At 42.3% G+C, this 21,675-nt stretch overlaps 1 protein-coding gene across 1 annotated transcript; it reads right to left on the bottom strand.

Annotated features, from left to right (window-relative positions):
• Window positions 1–2,730: 2,730 nt before the first annotated feature.
• On the bottom strand, window positions 2,731–21,055 carry LOC309697816 (suppressor of tumorigenicity 14 protein-like). Its single transcript, XM_082519993.1, has 19 exons — window positions 20,662–21,055; window positions 18,093–18,240; window positions 15,672–15,802; window positions 15,079–15,149; window positions 14,613–14,806; window positions 13,709–13,744; window positions 13,329–13,557; window positions 12,743–12,879; window positions 11,941–12,038; window positions 11,214–11,314; window positions 8,978–9,111; window positions 8,789–8,893; window positions 8,558–8,665; window positions 7,694–7,807; window positions 7,429–7,554; window positions 7,174–7,345; window positions 5,895–6,166; window positions 5,042–5,178; window positions 2,731–4,295 (listed from the first exon to the last, which is right to left on the bottom strand). Exons 1-19 carry the CDS (start codon window positions 20,701–20,703, stop codon window positions 4,134–4,136), a joined length of 2,517 nt encoding a protein of 838 aa, XP_082376119.1. The 5' UTR covers window positions 20,704–21,055; the 3' UTR covers window positions 2,731–4,133.
• Window positions 21,056–21,675: the final 620 nt, after the last annotated feature.

The raw sequence follows: 21,675 nt of genomic DNA, 5'->3' as shown, positions 1-21,675 counted from the left end.
CATCATCCGCAAAAAGCAGAGATGAGATTCTGAGGCCACCGAAGTGAAAAAAAAACTGTGTACTTTAGAATTTTTCACATGAGTGTTAAAAAAAGAAATCATTTTTGATTACAGCTTTGATTAGAGGTTATTAATAATGTAATGAAGCATCTAACAGTGTGATTATTTAATCTGGTTCTTTGCTGCTCGTGCTCCTTATTCAGAAATCCTCGGTGTAGCACCCGCTCTAATCAGTTCCTCAGCAACATCGAAACACTCTTCCCATTGTTCAGCACGTATTTTGGTCTCAACTTCATTGCTCAACCTGCATATTTCCTCAGCTTACCTTTCAGAACACTTTCCTGCTGTTCCAATGTCAGTTTGTAATACAAATGTTTCCTCTCTGAGCTCGAAGGTCTCTTCCATTAAATTATTGACCACAGGGCACAGAAATGATACCAAAGAGCAGAAAGAGAGCCAATAGTCTGAAAAGGAACCAGAAAATGTTAAATGAAACCAACAGCTACTTCAGCAGTTGTTTATTTTTAGCTTGATGTAAAGCTTAGACTAGCTGCAAACACCTGGGGAGCAGACATATGAGTGACTAGAGACCTTCTTTATTGAACTTAAGCACATAAGCTTCATCTCTTGCAGTTGCTGTAGTTATCTCTCCAGTTGCTCCTCCATCAGGTTGTGCTCCTCATCCTTCCAGGTGCTGCAACTCATGCCTTGGCTGTTGTTGATGGTCTTGGTCCTGTTGTTATTGTTCCATTAGCCATTGTCTAATTCTCTCTTTTTGCTGATCAGAGAGTCTTGGTTCACTGGCGTTTTCAGTCATTCCTCCAGCAACACCAACACATTCTCTCCATCTTTCTCCCTGTACTTTGTCAGTGATGATTGCTTTCATATCATCTGCTAATGCTAATCAAAGTCTCCTTTACAGGGAGTGCAGAATTATTAGGCAAGTTGTATTTTTGAGGAATAATGTTATTATTGAACAACAACCATGTTCTCAATGAACCCAAAAAACTCATTAATATCAAAGCTGAATGTTTTTGGAAGTAGTTTTTAGTTTGTTTTTAGTTTGAGCTATTTTAGGGGGATATCTGTGTGTGCAGGTGACTATTACTGTGCATAATTATTAGGCAACTTAACAAAAAACAAATATATACCCATTTCAATGATTTATTTTTACCAGTGAAACCAATATAACATCTCCACATTCACAGATATACATTTCTGACATTCAAAAACAAAACAAAAACAAATCAGCGACCAATATAGCCACCGTTCTTTGCAAGGACACTCAAAAGCCTGCCATCCATGGATTCTGTCAGTGTTTTGATCTGTTCACCATCAACATTGCGTGCAGCAGCAACCACAGCCTCCCAGACACTGTTCAGAGAGGTGTACTGTTTTCCCTCCTTGTAAATCTCACATTTGATGATGGACCACAGGTTCTCAATGGGGTTCAGATCAGGTGAACAAGGTGGCCATGTCATTAGTTTTTCTTCTTTTATACCCTTTCTTGCCAGCCACGCTGTGGAGTACTTGGACGCGTGTGATGGAGCATTGTCCTGCATGAAAATCATGTTTTTCTTGAAGGATGCAGACTTCTTCCTGTACCACTGCTTGAAGAAGGTGTCTTCCAGAAACTGGCAGTAGGACTGGGAGTTGAGCTTGACTCCATCCTCAACCCGAAAAGGCCCCACGAGCTCATCTATGATGATACCAGCCCAAACCAGTACTCCACCTCCACCTTGCTGGCGTCTGAGTGGGACTGGAGCTCTCTGCCCTTTACCAATCCAGCCACGGGCCCATCCATCTGGCCCATCAAGACTCACTCTCATTTCATCAGTCCATAAAACCTTAGAAAAACCAGTCTTGAGATATTTCTTGGCCCAGTCTTGACGTTTCAGCTTGTGTGTCTTGTTCAGTGGTGGTCGTCTTTCAGCCTTTCTTCCCTTGGCCATGTCTCTGAGTATTGCACACCTTGTGCTTTTGGGCACTCCAGTGATGTTGCAGCTCTGAAATATGGCCAAACTGGTGGCAAGTGGCATCTTGGCAGCTGCACGCTTGACTTTTCTCAGTTCATGGGCAGTTATTTTGCCTCCTCTCGGTGGGACATGCTCGAACACCTCCAGGAGGCGGCCAGGAGGCGTCCTTGTCAGATGCCTGAACCACCTCAGCTGGCTCCTTTTGATGTGGAGGAACTTCTCTCCCTATCTCTAAGGGAGAGGCCAGCCACCCTTCGGAGGAAGCTCATTTCCACCGTTTGTATCCGTGATCTCGTCCTTTCGGTCACTACCCACAGCTCGTGACCATAGGTGAGGAACGTAGATCGACCGGTAAATTGAGAGCTTCGCTTTTACGCTCAGCTCTCTTTTCACCACGACGGACCGGTGCAGCGTCTGCATCACTGTGGCTGCAGCACCAATCCATCTGTCGACCTCCGGCTCCCTTCTCCCATCACTTGCGAACAAACCCCGACATACTTGAACTCCTGCACTTGGGGCAGGAACTCATCCCCGATCTGGAGTGGGCACATCTGAGCATTTACATTGTGGAGTAATGCTGCTAAGTGATATTCTTTACTATCATCATTGTTATTGTTATTACTATTATTGTTATACTGAGATGTATATATACGCTGCATATATAAATACAGCCAGCAAAAGACACGTCACAGCAAAGAGTGTAAATACAAAAGATAAGACTGTGGCAAAATCAGCTTCTTTAGGGAAGTGCTGCTTAAAGAAAGACAACAAAGGCTTTAATTTTTAACAACCTTAAAAAACAACACAAACTTATAAAATGCCCCCAAAAATGACAAGTACAAAGGTTTTTAAAGGTAACTTCTACTATCTCACATTACTAACTGCTCTAATCTAGAGAAAAACAACATTTAAAATGAGAATTTTGGAGGTTTTGTTCTGTCAGCTCCTTTTCTGTTAAAGCTCACCTCTGATACACAAATACATCAGAGTTCCCAGAAAGCTGACTCTGGATGTAGCATTTTGTTTAGATCAAAGTTTTTAGATGAAAGTTTTTATCCCCTCATTCAAAATTTTGAATGCATTTATTTTTGCTGTGTTTTATCTTTCAAGTTTTCATCTGAATTCCAAACTTACAGCATTTTACTGCTTATTTGGAACATTTTTAAATTTATTCCTCAATTAAATGTTGTGTAGCTGCAATATAAACTCCACCTGTAGAAGAACCTCTTTATGTTCAAGATGTCGAAGCATTCGGGCGTATGTAGCGGCACAGTGCTCTAAACTGCACAGTTGGCATTGAGCACCTATAATTTTGTTATACATGTACAGTACAGTAAAGTGCTATTCTATTCTATTCTATTCTATTCTATTCCAGTGCCACCTCTCATTATATTTACTTCAAATGTTAATTTAAAAGTTAATTAACATTAACAGAGAACTTTTTCTCCCTAATAAATAAATTAGACTTCTAGATGAATTTGAAGAACTGGGTTAGCTAATGACAAAAAACCCTGAGCCCCCAAAGTAAACCTTTTATTATGAGATCATATTTCTGATTTGGCCTTACCTTCAAGCCTTTATCCTGTTCAACTAAATCAGTTAAATTTGTAATTCTGTTATAATTAAAATAGAAATCCTGAGCCTTGAAGATATTTGCAATTTGAATGTAAGTAAGCAATGAATATTCACAATATTCCATTATGAATATCCTATTAAGCCCCGAGAATATTTCAAGCACCATTTTTTACAAGCCAGCTCACCTTCACAAAGAACATATGTGGGACCAGGATGCATCACAAACTTCCACCACAATTTACCAAAAGCAGTGCAAATTAGCAGGGCACAGAAGAGCAGACCTGATGGGTGATTAATATCCTTACAAAAATAACATGGTGAAAGTGCAGCTTTTACACTCTGGAAACAACAAGGCAGTTCATATAAAAACAGGCAGTGGATGAGAATGGATATGTTCTGATGTAAGGGTAAAGTCCTGATAGGAACTCGCAATTCTCAACAAGACAGTTTATGTTGGATGTTGCAAAGTTTTGTGCATGTGCTGCAGAGAAAATACATGCAGAGCCGTTTTGGTGCTGCGCATTCCACAGTGAATCCAAGAGAAACACCCGTAATCCAGAGAACCTGTGCACGTTCCTGTTCCTACACTCCACTATTTTCTTTTATCCAGTTGCGATATTTGGTAACTTGGGTATAGATGCCAGGTTTGTTCTTGCGAGCGCAGCCTTCGCCCCAGCTCGTCACACCAGCCAGGAAGACCCGCCCCTTGGTGCTGGTGAAAGACAGGGGTCCACCAGAGTCACCCTGAGAATCAGAGAGGAGAGAGATTATTTTCAGCTTGAAGGTTTTCTGTGAGTCCCAATAAGCATTAAAAAAGGACATATTAACCGATCCCCGATAACCGACATGATCCCCTTTTTTGGGACTTTTGGAAAAACACTCTGTGGACTGATGAGACATAAACTGAACTTTTTGTGTCCCATAACATCTGGCGTTAAAGTAACAGCATTTCAGAAAAGGAACATTATACCAGTACTTTTGGGTTTTGCAGGACAATGATCCAAGATAAACCAGCAAGTCCACCTCTGAATGTCTTAAGACAAACAAAGTGAAGACTGTGGAGTGGAGTAGTCAAAGTCCTGACATGAATCTGACTGACATGCTGTGGCGTGACCTTAGAAAGGCATTTCCTACTTGAAAACCCTCCAGTGTAGCTGAATTACCCCAATTCTGCAAAGATAAGAGAGCCAGGTTTCCTCCACAGCGCTGTAAATTACTTTGATTGCCATTAATTGCAAATGCTTGATTACAGCTGCTGCTGCCATGGGTGGCCCAACCAGTTACTAGGTTCACTGTTTCACACAGGGCCATGCAGGTTTGGATTTTCCCCTTAATAATTAACACCTTTATTTACAGACTGCATTTTGTGTGTTATCTTGTCTAATATTCAAATTCGTTTGATCTGAAACATTAAAGTGTGACAAACACAGAAATGTAGTTTATTTGTTTTAAATAAAACATCTGTCTATTACAAGCATTCGAGTTTGTACCTGGCAGGCGTCCACGCCTCCTTTGAGGACTCCAGCACACAGCATGTTGTCGGTCACCGGGTCTGTCAGGAGACTCTTGCACACTGTGCTGTTGATGATCCGGACTGCTGCCTTCTGCAGTACAGCCGCCCCGGAACCTGATAGACAGCAAAATTACTTCTAACAGCGCTCTGGTTCTTTGTCATGATCTGACTTTCAGATGCTTAAAGTTTGTTGTTTATTTTTTTGTTTTTTAGATCAGTCACCTCTTTTATTCATCTTATCCAGTTACCCAAAAACATTTTAACGGACACACTGTGCACCGTGCCATGTTAAATTTTCGGCTAACAGTTTTTAGGGTACAAAAATACTCTTATACCTGTAAAATGTAAAGTGGTGTATAAACACAGGGCAACTTGAGAAGCTCCCAGCAGTCCTATTGCAGTGAGGGAGAGTTTAGGCTCTCTCTCTAACTTTAAGTTTTGTCTAAAGGGAACGTTTTAAGCCTAATCTTAAAAGCAGAGAGTGTGTCTGCAAACTGAAAGGTCCGTGGAAGAGGGCCTGAAAAATGAAGGCTGTGCATCTCATTTTACATGTAAATATCGCACATTTGAACCAGCAGTCTGAGAGTGAAGTGCTGTGGTAGGGTGAATTTTATGTTGAGGAACATTGTTATCTTTACTATTAGGTCTTTCAGAACAATGCTTAGTGTTGAATCCACTGGCTGGCTGGGCAGACACATCTGTGGGATCAGTTAAGTTTGTTTGTGGGAATGTTTCATTGCAGACACATTTAAAAACTTCCACAACACTTCCAGTGTGGGATATTCGGACGTTTCAGACAAGCTGTGTTCTCGTCATTCTCATCATCTCACCTCCCTCCCTGGTAGCTCCCCAGCCAGTGATCCAAGCCTCTTCTCCTACTGGGAAGTCATGCGCGGGGGAGGGCAGGCAGATGGGCCAGATGTTCTGGTTGAGCGTGACGCTGTTGTCCAGTTCCATGAGAGTGATATCATTATCGTAGGTCTCAAGGTCGTAGCCCGGGTGAACGATGATCCGCTTCACGCCCCGCTTCATGGTCCACTTGCTGGTCTGACTCTGCTCGTGAAGACCCAGAAGAGCCTCCCATTGGTTAGCCTGAGAGAATCTACATGAAAAAACAGCCAAGGAATTCTTTCAGTTCATTTATGTAATTTGTCTGATTTTACATTAAAAAGCATATACAAGTACATTAAAAAAAACAAAAAACTGTAAAATTTGTGGTACACAAAATTCAAAGCTAGAGCTCCACTAGAAAGGATGTGACTTGTGTCTGGTTTTGGGAGGAGTAGTTAGAGATCAAATGAGCAGGATGTATAATATACAGGAAAAGACATTATTTTGTAGTTAGTGATACTGAAACAGCCGGTCTGTAATCATGCTTCTGTGATATATATGAAGTTATTGGGTTCTGAACTGCAAAGAAACAGTTGAGTGCATCTCATAGTTTTCGATCACTCTACACATGTCCCCCACTTATACCCATGCCTCTACAAAGTGTATGCAATCTAGTTGAAGGAGTGTCCTTTATTTCAACAGCGGTGAAAAAGTCACAGTGACTCAAATGTGGTGAACAGCACTGGTGGTGAGCAAAGATTGATTCAGTATCAGTAAGGCTCTCGTGTTTTCAGTGCACTCTAAGCTGACAGATGACGGCACAACCACAGTCCCAGTCGTTTCTACCTAAAGTTCATCTCTGACACAGTGTTCACAATCTAAACAGGGATTCACAGTACAAAGTGCCACGGATGATGAGTGCTCCACAGGCCGCTGGTCTTGCTGCTCACTTGTAACATATTCACATATTCACACTTTGAAAGTCTGAATTCAGCCTCTAAGGACAAAATGTCTCTGTTATAGTTGGAGATTGAATTCTCATCAACGGTGATGCTTAACAGAGAATTTTGGTCTGAAACAAAAGCTGATGTCTGCACAAGTCTGACGTCCACATTAAAAATAGAGAGCACTCAGTGTAAGTGGTGAGAACAGGAGAGAGAGATGGGCAAAATTTAAATAAGGTTTTTGGTTTTTCTGCGGTCTGTTTCTGGAACTTTTTAATCACACTTCATATCAGTAAACACTCAGCCCCGTCATTTCAGATAGAGGAGCTCCTACTTGTCCTGAACGCAGTGGGCGGCGGTCAGCAGCCAGCGGTTGCTCAGCACAGAGGCTCCACACACATGTCCCATTCCCTTGAAGTGGAGGCTGACCTGCCAGGGCCACTCGCCCTCCCGAGATGCTTGTCCTCCCACGATGCGAGAGCTGCGGTACGGCCTTATCCCGCACTCTGAAAGCACACATATGTGCAGGCGTTACCGCCACTAAACTCCATACCACAACCATCTGTAGGCAAGTGTGTGGTTAACTTACCACAGTTATCCTCATCAGAGTCGTCGGTACAGTCCTGCACTCCATCACACTCTGGGTTCATTTTACTGATGCAGAGTTTGTTTTTGCATTGGAAGGTGAACTCTGAGCATGTCTGCAGCACCAAAGCTGAAAGACGAGAGACACGTGCAGTATCAGTGAGCAACTCTGACCCACAGGTATCCTTTACCTCAAAATGCTGTTTGATTAAAGATTTTCATGAAAACCATACATTTTCAGAAGTTCTTATTTGAACTTTACTTCTTACATTTTTCACATTTGGACTCATCAGACGCATCACCGCAGTCATCTTTTCCATTGCACTTCAAATTCTCTGCAATACAGCGGCCATTTTTGCAGGAAAACTGCCCTTTGCATGTTTCTGTAAAACAAGAGAAAAATCACTTATTTACTACCCTCCACTCGAGTGTTTAATTTGACCTGTTGCTATTTTAATTCCAGAGCTCTTTTAAAGGAGTCAGTTTCAACAAAGACAAACACAGGCTAGTCTTCCACCTTTCTTCCACATACACTGCCTCTGCATGTCAACAGATTCTTATGGAAATGTGATTGCACAACCCTCTGGTCTGATTTGCCTGCTGGGCTTCCTACATTCCTCAACAAAACTGGCTATACCGGCAGAACAACCTCTTGCATTATCTGCCACCTTGCATTTATAGTCCAGTTTTTATTACAGTACTGTTTATGCACATATTACTTTAAAATGTATGGAGAAAAGTGATAAAATTTGCCCGTTGCTTTGGCGAAGTTTCAACTAATTCTTTGTATCAGTACTTATTGAAAAAAGACATCTTTTTGGCTTTTATTATTTCCCTCAACTTGAATGTCTTTATACATTTTTTTAATGCAGACCCTCAGTTTATTCTCCTTTTTTTAATCTCCTCAGGTTTCTTCTGATTGGCTGCCCCTCCCAAATATAAAGGATTTGATTGGCAGGCAGGTGGGGCTAGTGCAAATGCAGTCAGACCTACTTATCTAACAAGAGCATATTTGGGATATCCTCTGTCACTGACAACACTGCCTGAGTTTTTAGTGCAATAAACTTTAAGCGATGTTTAAAATAAACATCAACCGCTGAAATAGCTCCAGTTTATTGTTTCGCTGCACTCACCACAGTTTTCTTCGTCCGTGTTGTCTCCACAGTCGTCCACCCCATCACACAGCCAAAATTTTGGTTTACAGTGACCATTTTTACACTGTATCTGAGACGCATCACACTCTAATGAGGCACACAAAGAGAACCCAACATTGTTAGGGACAGAAAAGGTGAAAGACCATTTTCGATGTGCTCCTTTAATTTCATTCTTTTCAGACAGAAAGAAGTTTGACGGTTTGGACTCACTGCAGTTGATCTCATCGCTGTCATCTCCACAGTCGCCCCAGCCGTCACACCGCAGAGTGTTATTGATGCACAGGTTGTTGCTGCACGTGAACCTTCCTGGACAAGCTGATAGGACAAACATAATATTACCTCATTTGTTCGCCGGCTTCAGAGAACGCTACAGTCCTTAAATTAAGCATGTATCCTTACGATTGTTCGGGGTGAAGGCCTCGTACTCAGCAGTGAAGCCCTGATCAACGTAGGAGGAGTCCGACTTAAATGTAATGGTCATCTTGTTGCTGTTGATGGTGAACACTGGGCTCTTCAAGTCGCTGCCACACAGCCTATAACAAAAAAACACAAAACAATGTAACTAGGTTACATATTTTACACACACACACACACACACACACACACACACACACACACACACACACACACACACAGAATTCTACTTTATTGTCATTGCACATGTCACAAGTATGAGGCAACAAATTGCAGTTTGCATCCATCCAGAAAGGGCTTTTGCAATAATATAGATATAATACAGGATATAGATCTATTATAGGTATGTTACACATATGAAGGTATGTTATGAAGATACTATAACTTTAAGTATGTACCGGCTGTAGCTGTAGTGAGTGTACAAGCTATGTACAGGTTATACATATGGTTAAACAGTTGTAAACAGTTATAAAACTGTAATTATTGTATTGGACAGTATGATTGTCTACACAGCATTTACAGTAGTACACTTATCTACTTTTTCTGTCATTCTCAGTCCGGTCCTTGTACCCGACCATTGGGACAAAATGTTTTGGTTTATTAAGCCACTCATTAATCATAAGTGACTAATCATGACTAACTCATCAACCATTCAAACATCAAGGCAACAAACTCATGCAGCAACATTACTGCAACAGTCAGTAAACATTTGGACAGAAATCAGAATAATCAGCAAGTATCCAAAGACCTCTGAAATGATCTTCAGGAAGCCTGGAGAACTATTCCTGAAGACGACTTCAAGAAATGATAAAAACACTTGCCCAAGAATAAAAAGTAGCCATTCCAGGTTTTTGCCTCATAGGCTACGTTCACACTGCAGGCGAAAGCGTGTCAAATCCGACTTTTTTGACCATACCCGATCATGGTGTGACATCGTGAACGGCACAAATCTGATTTTCAAATTCGACCTGGGTCACTTTCGTATGTGGTGCTGAATCCGATACATATCTGTCTAAGGAGTTTGGAAAGAAAAGCGTCTGGACTTCTTTAAGTTGCTTGAAGGCGTTTCACCTCTCATCCGAGAAGCTTCTTCAGTTCTAAGGTCAAATGGTGGAGAGTCCCAGATATAAACCTAGTGGGAGTATCCCTCCACAGAGGGACAAAAGGACCCCCTGATGATCCTCTAATCGCCTGAGCCAAGGTGTGAAAGCGAGTGTGGGTCCCAATCAGCCAGAGTTTCGGGTGAGCTCATTGTGAAACCTGGCCCCACCTTATCATGTGATTTCCTGAGGTCAGATGGCCCAGGATGTGAGTGGGCGTTAAGGCGTCTGGGAAGGATCTCAAAACTGGATTATAGATTGCAGACAGTTGGTGTCGTAAACCCTGCCTCTGTTCAAAGATGGTCGCTCACAGTGGACATAGATGGCTTCTTTCACTCCTCTTTCAAACCATCTGTCCTCTCTGTCCAAAATGTGAACATTGGCATCCTCAAAAGAGTGACCTTTGACCTTTAGATGCAGATGGACTGCTGAGTCTTGTCCTGTGGAGGTGGTGTCGCATTAAATCCGTCTTTTACGTCACCGACACAAGACAGACACCAATTATCAGCACCTGAGAAAACATCGTGAACGCTTCCTGGCCATCCAGTGAAATTGTTGCGAAGACAACGTTGGAGAAATGCGAACATTTTCTTTGTATATAATCTGCAGATTCTGACAGAAATCTGCAGCTATCCTGTGAAGCAGCGCTCCTCTAAAACAGCAATAATGATCATTATTAGGCCATATGTAAATAACAAAATAACTTTATAACTTAAAGCAAAATTGGGAAACGTAAAATCCGAAACAAGTCTTTATATTAAGGGTCATCAGTCACACAATGCTGTTTGGTCTGGGTCCAAACAGAGCGCGTTGTGTGTGACGTCTTCTTTTGAGCATGCGGAGCTCTCTGAGGGTTCACACTAGAGCGCGTTTGCTGTCACATTTTATTTGTAGTGTGAAGAAGCAGACAAAAAATCAGATTTGATCAAAGAATCGGAATAGAGCACGAAGACCTGCAGTGTGAACCTAGCTATATACTGTATTTCCATGTATTTCACTTCAGCTATTTCCCATTCTTCAAGCTAAATATAAGGACATTGGTGGTAATGTAAGACCTTTTAACAGCACTGTATACTAAGAATAACCTTTCTTTAAAAGGCATAACACTGCTCGTTACTGACCTTTCACCATTGATCTCAACATAGTCATGGCCGCAACCTTCAGTTTTATTTCCCAGCGAGAACTTATTGAACAGAACCTTCAGAAATTTGTTGTTTGCAACCTGAAAAACAAAGTAAAAAACAAATGAAACAGGAGTGTAAAATATTTAAAACATGATCAACTAATAAAAATAAGTCCAATAAATAGATTTTCTGATTTGTGCTTTTAATAAATTTAAAATGAGCAATGATGGAAAAATGTCATTGTCGTCATCATCATCATCTATGGGGTTTATCTTTATAAATAATAATTATATTGTTTTGCTAAAGACTCAGTTGGTCAGTGTAAGAGAAAAGTTCGTTTGGTTCTAGGTCAGCTAACTGAAAAGTGTCATTTCAGTGGAGGGAATGAAATTCAGTTTGTGTTCAGGTTGGCAGTGAAGCATTTGCACCTGGAGGCAGAATTTAAAGTTGCATACAATCACTAAATGTCCTGCAAATTATTAATTAAACAATAATCAAGCCAAAATGCAAGAGTGCATAGAAAAATAAGTACACTCCTATTAAGAGAGTGAGTACTCGAGTAATTGAGCATCATCCAGAGTGAGCGCCTCTATAAAAACAGGTGTTTTGGCAGTTTGCTGGTCTTTGCTGGTTGTTCAGGTGTCTGTTACCATGAGTCTGCTGGAGTGCGGTCGTGGGAACAAATAGGATGCTGTGCAGAAGCCTCAGTAAAATGAAGGCTCACCTCGATGTTCCACACACATGTGGTGCGAGGAGGGTAGTTGGACGGGAAGAACGGTGAAGAGATGGAGCCTTTCTCTCCAGTCAGCGTGCCGCCACAGTCTGAGGGACGCACAGTTCATACTGACATGTTAGATCATCTACAAAGACTTTAGCTGCAGAATTAATAAAGTTTATGCCGAGATAGCATCCTTTAGATCTGACCTTTAACACATCCATCCATCCATCCATTCATTTCCGCTTATCCTTTTCAGGGTCGCGGGGGGCGCTGGAGCCTATCCCAGCTGTCATAGGGCGAGAGGCGGGGTACACCCTGGACAGGTCGCCAGTCTGTCGCAGGGCTAACACATAGGGACAGACAACCATTCGCACTCACATTCATTCACACATTCACACCTAGTGACAATTTGGATTAACCAATTAACCTATCCCCACAAGCTGCATGTCTTTGGACGGTGGGAGGAAGCCGGAGTACCCGGAGGGAACCCACGCAAACACGGGGAGAACATGCAAACTCCACACAGAAAGACCCCGGCCTGATGGTGGAATTGAACTCAGGACCTTCTTGCTGTGAGGCAACAGTGCTAACCACCGTGCCGCCTTTAACACAATTACTATTATTATTATGTACTGATTGAAAAATTATTACTGTAATCTCTGGGCTGGAAACATTAGGCAGTCTTAAGATTTCTGCTGCTGTTGCATTTTTTCCCAACACACATTTAAGTCACACATTTCAAGTCTTTCATGCCCTGTGGAAATATTTCACAAAGAGCTGACAGCTGTTCAGAAGACGTTTGATTTACTTAGTGTAGTCTGAGGAATCGGAGAGTAGTTTGCTCTGAAGCCGGGGAAGTTTTTCTCCTCATTAGTGACCAGCATCAGCAGCATGACGTTTCCAGAGGAGATGAAGGACAGCGGCTGGTGAGGGTATCCACACTGTCTGAGCGGACAAGGGAGAGACAGAAAGAAACCTTTAGTGCTCCTGGGGCCGGGTGCATAACGCATGTGTCGGCACAAAAACGTTTTAATGCCTTTTCCCCAACACAAACTGGTGTTGTACGAGGCATGCCCTCTCCCTCCTCTGCGTATGCCTGACATGTCCCTCTGATTTCCTCATTCCGTATCCTGTCCAATTATGGTCACTCTGAAACAACTAAATATATATCTCCATATCTTAACATTCGTTCCATAGTCTCTGCCAATTTTTTAACCTGAGCCAGTGTTTCAGGGTAAACAATATTCAGGAACCCGGTTACTTTAGTCTGAACATCCCTTTGTGTTAAAAATGAGCAGCTATTAAAACACAGAATAAGAATATCAGCCTGTTTTGTCTTGTTTTCTCTGAGATAGCTGACACTTTAAATTCTAGGAAGAGATCGTTCGTCTCACTCTGTCATAGCGCGTTTCTCTATGGGGACGAGCGAGTCGTAGATTTTGATGAAGTCTCGCTGACAGTCGTCCTCCAGGATCAAGTCATCAAAGTCGAGCTGGATTCGGTGTTGCGGGTCTGCCCGAAACTTCCACTGCAGGTAGGCGTTTGAAGGGTACGGAGAGTTTGGAAATCCCGGAGACTCAACGTGCCCGGAGTTTTCGATGTGGATGTCGATGCTTTTCCTCTCTGAAAATATGACGAGAAGAACATGTTTTGGATGAAGTATACCAGTTGTGAAACAAGCAACTTTAATTTTTTTGGAACATTTTAACAAGTCAAACTTTACATAGAGAATTACAGAAAAAAAATAAGTTCCCACCACGAAACTGGTTTATACCTGAAAGCTTGGTTTTGGTCAAGCGTGGATCTATAGCTGTAAACACAAAGATAAATGTGTTAGTAAACCACATATATCAGTTCCTCGTTACTAATTAAAACAACAATAATCATTTTTGCGTTTTTGATTAAACTTTACTCGATGTTTTTAACAAAACCTTGGAGGAAGAATTCAGAGCAGATGTAGCGTCAATATTTGAGAACAGACGTATCGTAGCGGGACGTCTTGATGTCTCACTGTCGTCATTGGAAACAAAAGCTTACTGCTTAGTTTTGCTGTACAAGCAGCAGTGCTGCAGTTTTTTGATCATTTGTGAATCGCAGTGAGACACAAGTAAGCTCCTGTCTGTCACCAAATGTTATAGTTATGATTATACATATACACCAGGACTATGACTCTTACTACATATAACTATATATCCTCCAAGGGTTTATGCAGTTTCACCACTTTAGGAATCTATTCGCTCCTCAGTCTTTAACAGTGTCCAGCATCATGTTTGTATGAGACAAAGAAGCTTCTAGAAGATGTTTCCCCATAAGAAAAGATAAGAGCTGAGTTAAAGAATCCATTAACCATTAGAAGAAGAACCATTCATCGTTAAAATGTCTGCATGTAAGTTAAATATACTTTTTAAATTAATTTAATAAATTTTTTTTTTAATTAATTAACTAATTTTTCCAAGAGTTGTCAAAGACAGCACAGTGCTCCAGGTTTAAAGGGTCATATCAGAGCGTAGATTTTACTTTTCAGTGCAGGCAGATGAAGAACAGACATATGGAGAACAGCTGGTGGTTAAGTGCCCATAGTGAATACAAAGCTAATAATAATTTGATGTAAAAAAAAAAGCTTGAAAATTGTTTTGGATGAACAACCTTGTAGAAAACTAATCTGTGAGCCGTCAAACCTTGTGTCACGATGTCGTTGACACTCAGGGCGTCTGTGGGTTTCAGCAGGAATCGTCCTTTTCCGCCCTCCTGACTTCCTGCTGGAGGCTGCATAGAGTCGATGGCTTCATCCAGCGAGGCTTGCTGGGGTGGGGGGACATCAAACTCTGATTCGTAATAAGCCACAATGGTGTTCGACCCTCTGTCGCCCTCACTGCACAACAGGACACACAGAGGATTTGTACAGGCTTCATTCAGTGCAACAGAGAAGCAACTGCGCATTACAGCTATGTACCAATCAGCCGCCTCAATACAACAATCAGATTAGTACTGTGTAGGTCCATTTGCTCTCTGAACTATCAGAGCATGGACTGCACTTATTGCCTTTATTTCTGACCCCTTAAAAGATCTTCATTGATATTCACTTTTCCCGTCACTGGTGATATTGTTGTGGCTGGCTGGTACACGCTGTCTCTTTCACAGTACCTGAAGGCCTGAACGGACGAATGGTTGAAGTATCTGTCCAGCAATGAGTTTTTGGAGTACATCAGTTTGAGCTGAAGAGAAAAAGGTCACATTATGGCACCTATTACCTTTATGGCCTCAACAAATAGAGAAACAAGTGACAGAGGAAGACACAGAGCAGAAGTGGTTAGAAGTAACATCAAGGTTACAACTCAGACTCACAGCACACAATCATGTAGTGACGCAGAGTGGAAGTGTAGGAGTGCTATCACCTCTGCCTACTGATAGTGCTGATAGTTGTTGGAGGGTTCTATGTTAGAAATTTGTGTTTCTAAGTTGAGGGTGTAATGGATGCTGGTGAATGAAGACAGCTACACTCCAAGATACCAATTACACACACACACACACACACACACACACACACACACACACACACACACACACACACACACACACACACACACCACTATACATGCATCTATATTTCAGATTGTTCTTGTATGTCTTCTAAATATTTATTTCTATCACAGAGCAAACCTGAAGGTCTCATGATGAATGTATAACACCGCATATATGGAAAATTCCCATGATGCTTTGGAACTGTCAGGTCTCACCTGTTTGCAGACCTGAGCAGCCAGGTTAGTGAACTCAGAACTGCCAGGCTCCTCATACTGTGGCAGGAATTGCTTGTTGTTGATTTCCATGGAGCCGATATAAATTCTCTTCATTTTCACATGCTGGGGCTCTGAAGACACACAGAGATGTTTCCAATATCTTTATACACAACATTCTGATCACAACTGTATATAATTGTTATGACAATTTTATGGGTGAGTTTCCCTTGTGGACTGGACCTTTCTCTCTTACAGGACAAATAACACTGCTACAGTCGTGAGAGGAAAGCTGGGGTAGTTTCTTCACTCATTAGTGAGACGTCCTGGCTTTGCCGAGGGTATTTTTATAGTGACAAACTCTTCTTTCCAATAAATGAAGATCTTCTAAATTAGCGAGACACCATTTCCTCTCCATTATCTGCATCAAGCTGTGTAATTGAGATTTATATCAGGGAGTCAATTATTCTGAATTTGAAGCTTTTGTTTTCATAGGAGCCATAGTATCCAGAGTCATACGCAGCGAGGACGTAACACTATTAATGAGATAATCCAGTCCAGGTAGCTGCTCTGTTTCAATTAGACCTTACACCTGCCAGACAAGGTGTGTCCTAGGATGCTTAAGGCGTGTGCTGCTGAACTTGGGGAGCCGCTACAACGAGTCTTCAACCTCAGTCTGCGACTGGGGAGAGTGCCCGCCCTATGGAAGACATCCTGCATCGTCCCGGTCCCCAAAAAGAACTGGCCCAATGAGCTGAATGACTTCCGACCGGTGGCACTGACGTCACATCTTATGAAGACTCTAGAGCGGCTCTTCCTCAACTTCCTCCGACCACAGGTACAACATGCCCAGGACCCACTACAGTTTGCATGCAAGGCGGGTGTCGGAGTGGAGGATGCCATCCTGTACCTCCTGCACAGAGCCCACTCACACCTGGATGGGGGAAAAGGCACGGTCAGGATACTGTTTCTTGACTTTTCCAGTGCCTTTAATACCATCCGGCCCTGTATGCTTCAGGAAAAACTGAACAGGATGGAGGTGGACCCCTGCCTGGTGGCCTGGATCTCCGACTACCTCACCGACAGACCACAGTACGTCAGGCTGAAGGACATCACGTCTGACACTGTGGTCAGCAGCACAGGAGCCCCACAGGGAACTGTGCTGTCCCCTCTTCTCTTCACCCTGTACACCTCTGACTTCTGCTACAACTCTGAATTATGCCATATTCAGAAGTTTGCAGACGACACGGCCATCATGGGGTGTATCTGGGATGATCAGGAAGAGGAGTACAGAAGTCTGGTGAGGAACTTTGTCGCATGGAGTCACACAAACCACCTGCAACTCAACACCTCAAAGACTAAGGAACTGGTTGTGGACTTCGGGAGGTCCAGAGAAGGTCCACTGCCGGTTCAGATAGAGGGGGAGGAGGTGGAGGTGGTCAACAAGTACAAGTACCTCGGGCTGTGGGTGGACAATAAACTGGACTGGTCATGCAACACAGAGCACCTGTATAAAAAAGCCCAAAGCCGACTGTACTTCCTCAGGAGGCTGAGGTCTTTTAACATCTGCAGGAAGCTCCTGAGGATGTTTTACCAGTCGGTGGTTGCTGGAGTACTTTTCTATGCTGTGGTGTGCTGGGGGAGCAGCACAGCAAAGAAGGACTCATGCAGGCTGGAGAAACTGATCAGGAGGGCTGGCTCTGTGGTCGGCATGAAGCTGGACACTCTGGTGACAGTGGCAGAGAAAAGGACATTAAAGAAACTGATGGACATTATGGACAATGCTGGGCATCCTCTGCACACGGCCATAAACAACCAGAAGAGTCTGTTCAGTGACAGGTTGCTTCTCCCCAAGACAAGAACTAACAGACTTAAAAACTCCTTTGTCCCACACGCCATCAGACTGTTTAACTCCTCTCTGGAGGGGAGAGGGAGGGGAAACAGGAGGACAAAGGAGGGGGGAACAACTAAGCTGTAGTGCCTCTGCACCTCACTGTACAATACCTTGTGCAATACTTTTTGTAAATAGTCAACAGTGCAATAGACTCAATACTTGAAATGTGCAATTCACTTGTATTTTTATTTTTATTCCTATTTATTCTATTTATCCCCTTTGTATATTTTATTTATATTTGTCTCTGTATTTATATATGTGTGTGTGTGTGTGTGTGTGTGTGTGTGTGTGTGTGTGTATATATATATATATAACAATTCTGTAACTGTAACTTCGGTCGTTGCTGTGCTTTTTTTTGGAAGTTGAATTTCCCAGAGGAACCCACCCGAGGGATTAATAAAGTTCTATCTTATCTTATCTTCTCTCTCTTATCTTATATCCTGTCTGACATCAAGGCGCTCAGATATGTATTTTCAAATCCAACCCCCAGCATCAGGTTAGCTGAATGTAGTTTGATGAAGTCAGCTTACGGCAAAACAGCCCGACCAGCAATGCAATCACAGCCAGAACACCAATCACCAAGGCGACTCCTATCCCTGCCCCCTTCTTGTTGCATGACTTCTTCTCCACGTCCTTGGGATCTGGAGCCTGCAGAAATGCTTCCTCAACGTCATTGTCCTGCATACAGAGATAGTTGGAGAAGACAAAGTTTATCAATTGGTTCAGGACTGTACAAAATCTCAAAGTGGCCTCAACATTTTTGTTTTGTTCAAGGCCAAAGTTTGTTTTTTATCTTTGTTTTTTTGTGTGTGTTTTTTTACACAGTCTGGCGTGCAACGTTATCAGGTAGGAATAGCAGGTTAGTAGACAGCAGACTGTGGGCTATTTACTCGACTGCAGTATTGGATGGTGTTTTCCAGTGACAGCAGCACAGCGCTCGGTCTAAATTCAACAGTCCCCCAGCTTTTTGAAGATGCTGCTGTTCAGCATGTTTGTATTCACTACAGACTCTATATAAAAATGTAGAAGACTCACTGTGAGATTTGAAGCCTGAACCAGCAGTTTGCAGTTTTTAAGGATTAAAATGTCCAAATTGGACCACAGAGTGGACTCCTAACTTAATGGGAAACATAGTGACCTGAGTAAGTTATTATATCCATGTCACAGCCTGACTGAGAATCCAGCCATCTTCTTTTGCTCATCCTTATTCCGGGCAGCTGGAGCCCATCCCAGCTCTTACACCCTTGACTGGTCCATTAACAATAGTCAGTAAAAGGCACCAAGCAAAATGGAGTGCTCCATCTGATCCCTAATTTCAAGTATTAAAGTTAACAAAAAGAGGAGTTATAAAAACAGCTATTATGACAACTAGAAAACTAGCCCCACAGGGTAAACCAGATTTTGTATAACAGATGTAATGATCCAGCAGTGTGAATGGGAGAAAACATCTAGAACTATTAACTAGTGCTACAACAAAGTGGAGTCAGAATATACAGTGAGCACAGCAGACTGTAAGCACCAGGGACATCGCCCCAACCTGATACTTTAGTTCAAAGTTGATGATAAATTTGTGAAAAGGTGTTACCTTCAGTTTTTAGTTGTACTTATGACTGTAAAGGCAGCAAATGAGGACACAGTGTGTTTTCCAATGCACTGTAAACCTGTTCAGCTGTGTCAAGCAGGGTGTTGCTGCACAGGAATGTCTCTATGACTGTTATGAAATGCCAGCATGTTGTATCCTGGACACACCATTAGATCTCTAATGCAGTGCTTTAAAGAGCTGGTTGGTGCCTCATTATAGGGTGTGACATAAATGCTCTCCCTTCAAACAATCCAAAAAGTCATTTGTCTCAAAGGCAAAATTGTGTGAAGCAACTATGCAACTAGCAACTGTGAACTAACCCTTCCACAAACCCTGACATAATGTGCACATCTAACCACAATGTGTGATTAACATTAATCTCTTTAATAAACTAGATATTACACGCTTACATAGAAGATCCAGAATGACTGACCAAACAAACACTGTTTGTCTTCAGAAGATAGAATTGATATCAGTATAGTTTTGCGCAGCTTTTCTACCAGGTTCTTGAATGAGCTCCAGCTCTATTCTGGATTTTTGAAGCCATTTGGTAAAGAGGTTAAGGTCAGTATTACTTTACTAATTAGTTACTACTTTCATGGGGGAAAATACTTTGTGAGCCTTATTTTTTTAATGTTACAACTGGCAAAGAAATAACCAATCTAGTCCAAATACTAATCACTCCACTGACGTCCACACACCTGCAGAAACACTGGTGGTGAGATAAGAGTTGTAAGGTTGCACACCCTGACGGTGCACACCCTGGACCGGGTGCCTAACAGTGGGGTTGTTTGTGCCCAGGTCACTGATCACAGGGGACCTTCAACTGTGTCCACAGATTATTTACTGACAGGTGTGGAGGAGGTGAAACCATCTACATTCTTTCGATGCCTGAGCAGTGTTTAGTCTACTTCTGGTTTCACATTAACAAACATACAAACACATTTACAGTGAAACTGTATAATGTTGCCACATTAATCAGGCACTGGAACATAACTGCTTTTGGGGTGGAAATTTGAGATTGATTGCTTCAATCCATCTCCATGTCGGTTTCTCAAGTTAAATGTTTGATCAGAAAATGTTAATCAGCTCATTATCATATAAAACACCAGAAATCAGAAAAGAACAAACGCTGATGTCGTTTCCAGCTCTTTGATTATTAAAACTGAACCAGGCGCCGTTCTGTCATTTAAACAACTAATCAATAAAACCAAAATCCACCCTCAAAGAGTGAAAATATGCAGGTTCAATGCCAGAGGCGCGCCAGGTTTCAGTGGAGTTCAACAGAAACCAGTGCTCACATTACTCGAACAGATCGCACTTAAACTAATAAAACCCGCAGTGTGACGTGGGAACAGGTTCAGCCTATGTTGTAAAGCTAATCCAGAAATCCTTCTGCACATTGTGCATATCAGTACGTTCATAATTCCGATATAAATCAATCATATTTATGTTTTTTAAAACCTGTTCCTGGTGTGACGTCACTGAGAGGTTACCATAACAGGTGTTGGACTTACCGGTTTGGGACGGAACTTTTGTCCTGAATCCAGGGAATCCATTAGTCCCTTTGACTTTTTCTTTTCTTTCGTTTTTTTTCCCTCTTTTGTCGCTTATCGATTTTTGTCCAACACTAAAATCGCAGCGCGGTCATGGCGGCGACAGGTGAGCAGCGGCAGGTGTCTCTCTCTCTCTCCCTCTCTCTCTCGCTCTCTCTTCCCAGCTGAGCAGAAACGTAAACAGCTGTCTTCTTCTTCTTCTTCTTCTTCTTCTTTGGATTTTTGTCTTTTTCTGACAGGTTAGTTAAAGATGCTGTAGCCTGGCCAGAGTCGGTGGTGTTTCTGGGTCGGTGTCAGAGCGGGTTCTACAGCGAGAATGAGGAAACAGGGCAGGGCGGAGATCAATGGGGGGGCCAGAGAGGAGGAGACTGTGTGCTGCGGGTGGAGCACACACCTGTTACTTCATCTACAGACTTCCCATCAGCCGCGGCTAAACTCATCAGCGTATGCACCTCGTATCTGGCTTCATTGCAGTTTTGACATAGTATTTATTTTATTCTATTCTATTGTTTTTGTTATTTTATGCTGCTCTTAACTTTGTGCCGTCCGCTTTCTGCCGTGACCAAGCACATTTCACAGTTGTGGGACTAATAAAGGTTTATCTTATCTTATCTTTTATACAGTGTGTACAGTGTACCTTATTTATACAGCGCTAAAACAGCAATGCACTTTATTCTGCAGTATTCAACAGATCCTGCGTTATTATGATATTACATTAAATTCAATCCAATAATCAGATGATCTCCCATGTGCACGCAGCATTTCACTTCAAAATGAGGTATTAAAAACCAACCAGTTGTATGTACAGCAAGTAAAATGTTGTAATATGAATAAGGAACACTAGAGGTCAGTGTTTATTCAGGTCATGTCCCTGATACTGTGACACAAATGATCACGTCAAGAAAGCATTTTTGTCCTTTTCATTTATTCTGTCGTAGCCATTGTACAATGAACACATCTGGTGTGTGTCCCGTT

This window comes from Aulonocara stuartgranti (genome assembly GCF_965226115.1).
Source record: "Aulonocara stuartgranti genome assembly, chromosome: 20".
Lineage (NCBI taxonomy): Eukaryota > Metazoa > Chordata > Actinopteri > Cichliformes > Cichlidae > Aulonocara > Aulonocara stuartgranti.
Note: the sequence above shows the minus strand (reverse complement) of the source record. Positions and strands in the feature narration are given on the sequence as shown.

Bases quoted from the DNA above. Each gene is read 5' to 3' on its own strand.
- LOC309697816 (XM_082519993.1), bottom strand. From the start codon at position 20,703: ATGGATTCCCTGGATTCAGGACAAAAGTTCCGTCCCAAACCG. The intron at 11,315-11,940 runs GTGAGCCTTCAT...TTTGTTTTTCAG, and splicing joins CATGTGTGTGGAACATCGAG to GTTGCAAACAACAAATTTCT. The intron at 7,555-7,693 runs GTAAGAAGTAAA...CTCGTCTTTCAG, and splicing joins TGAGTCCAAATGTGAAAAAT to CTTTGGTGCTGCAGACATGC.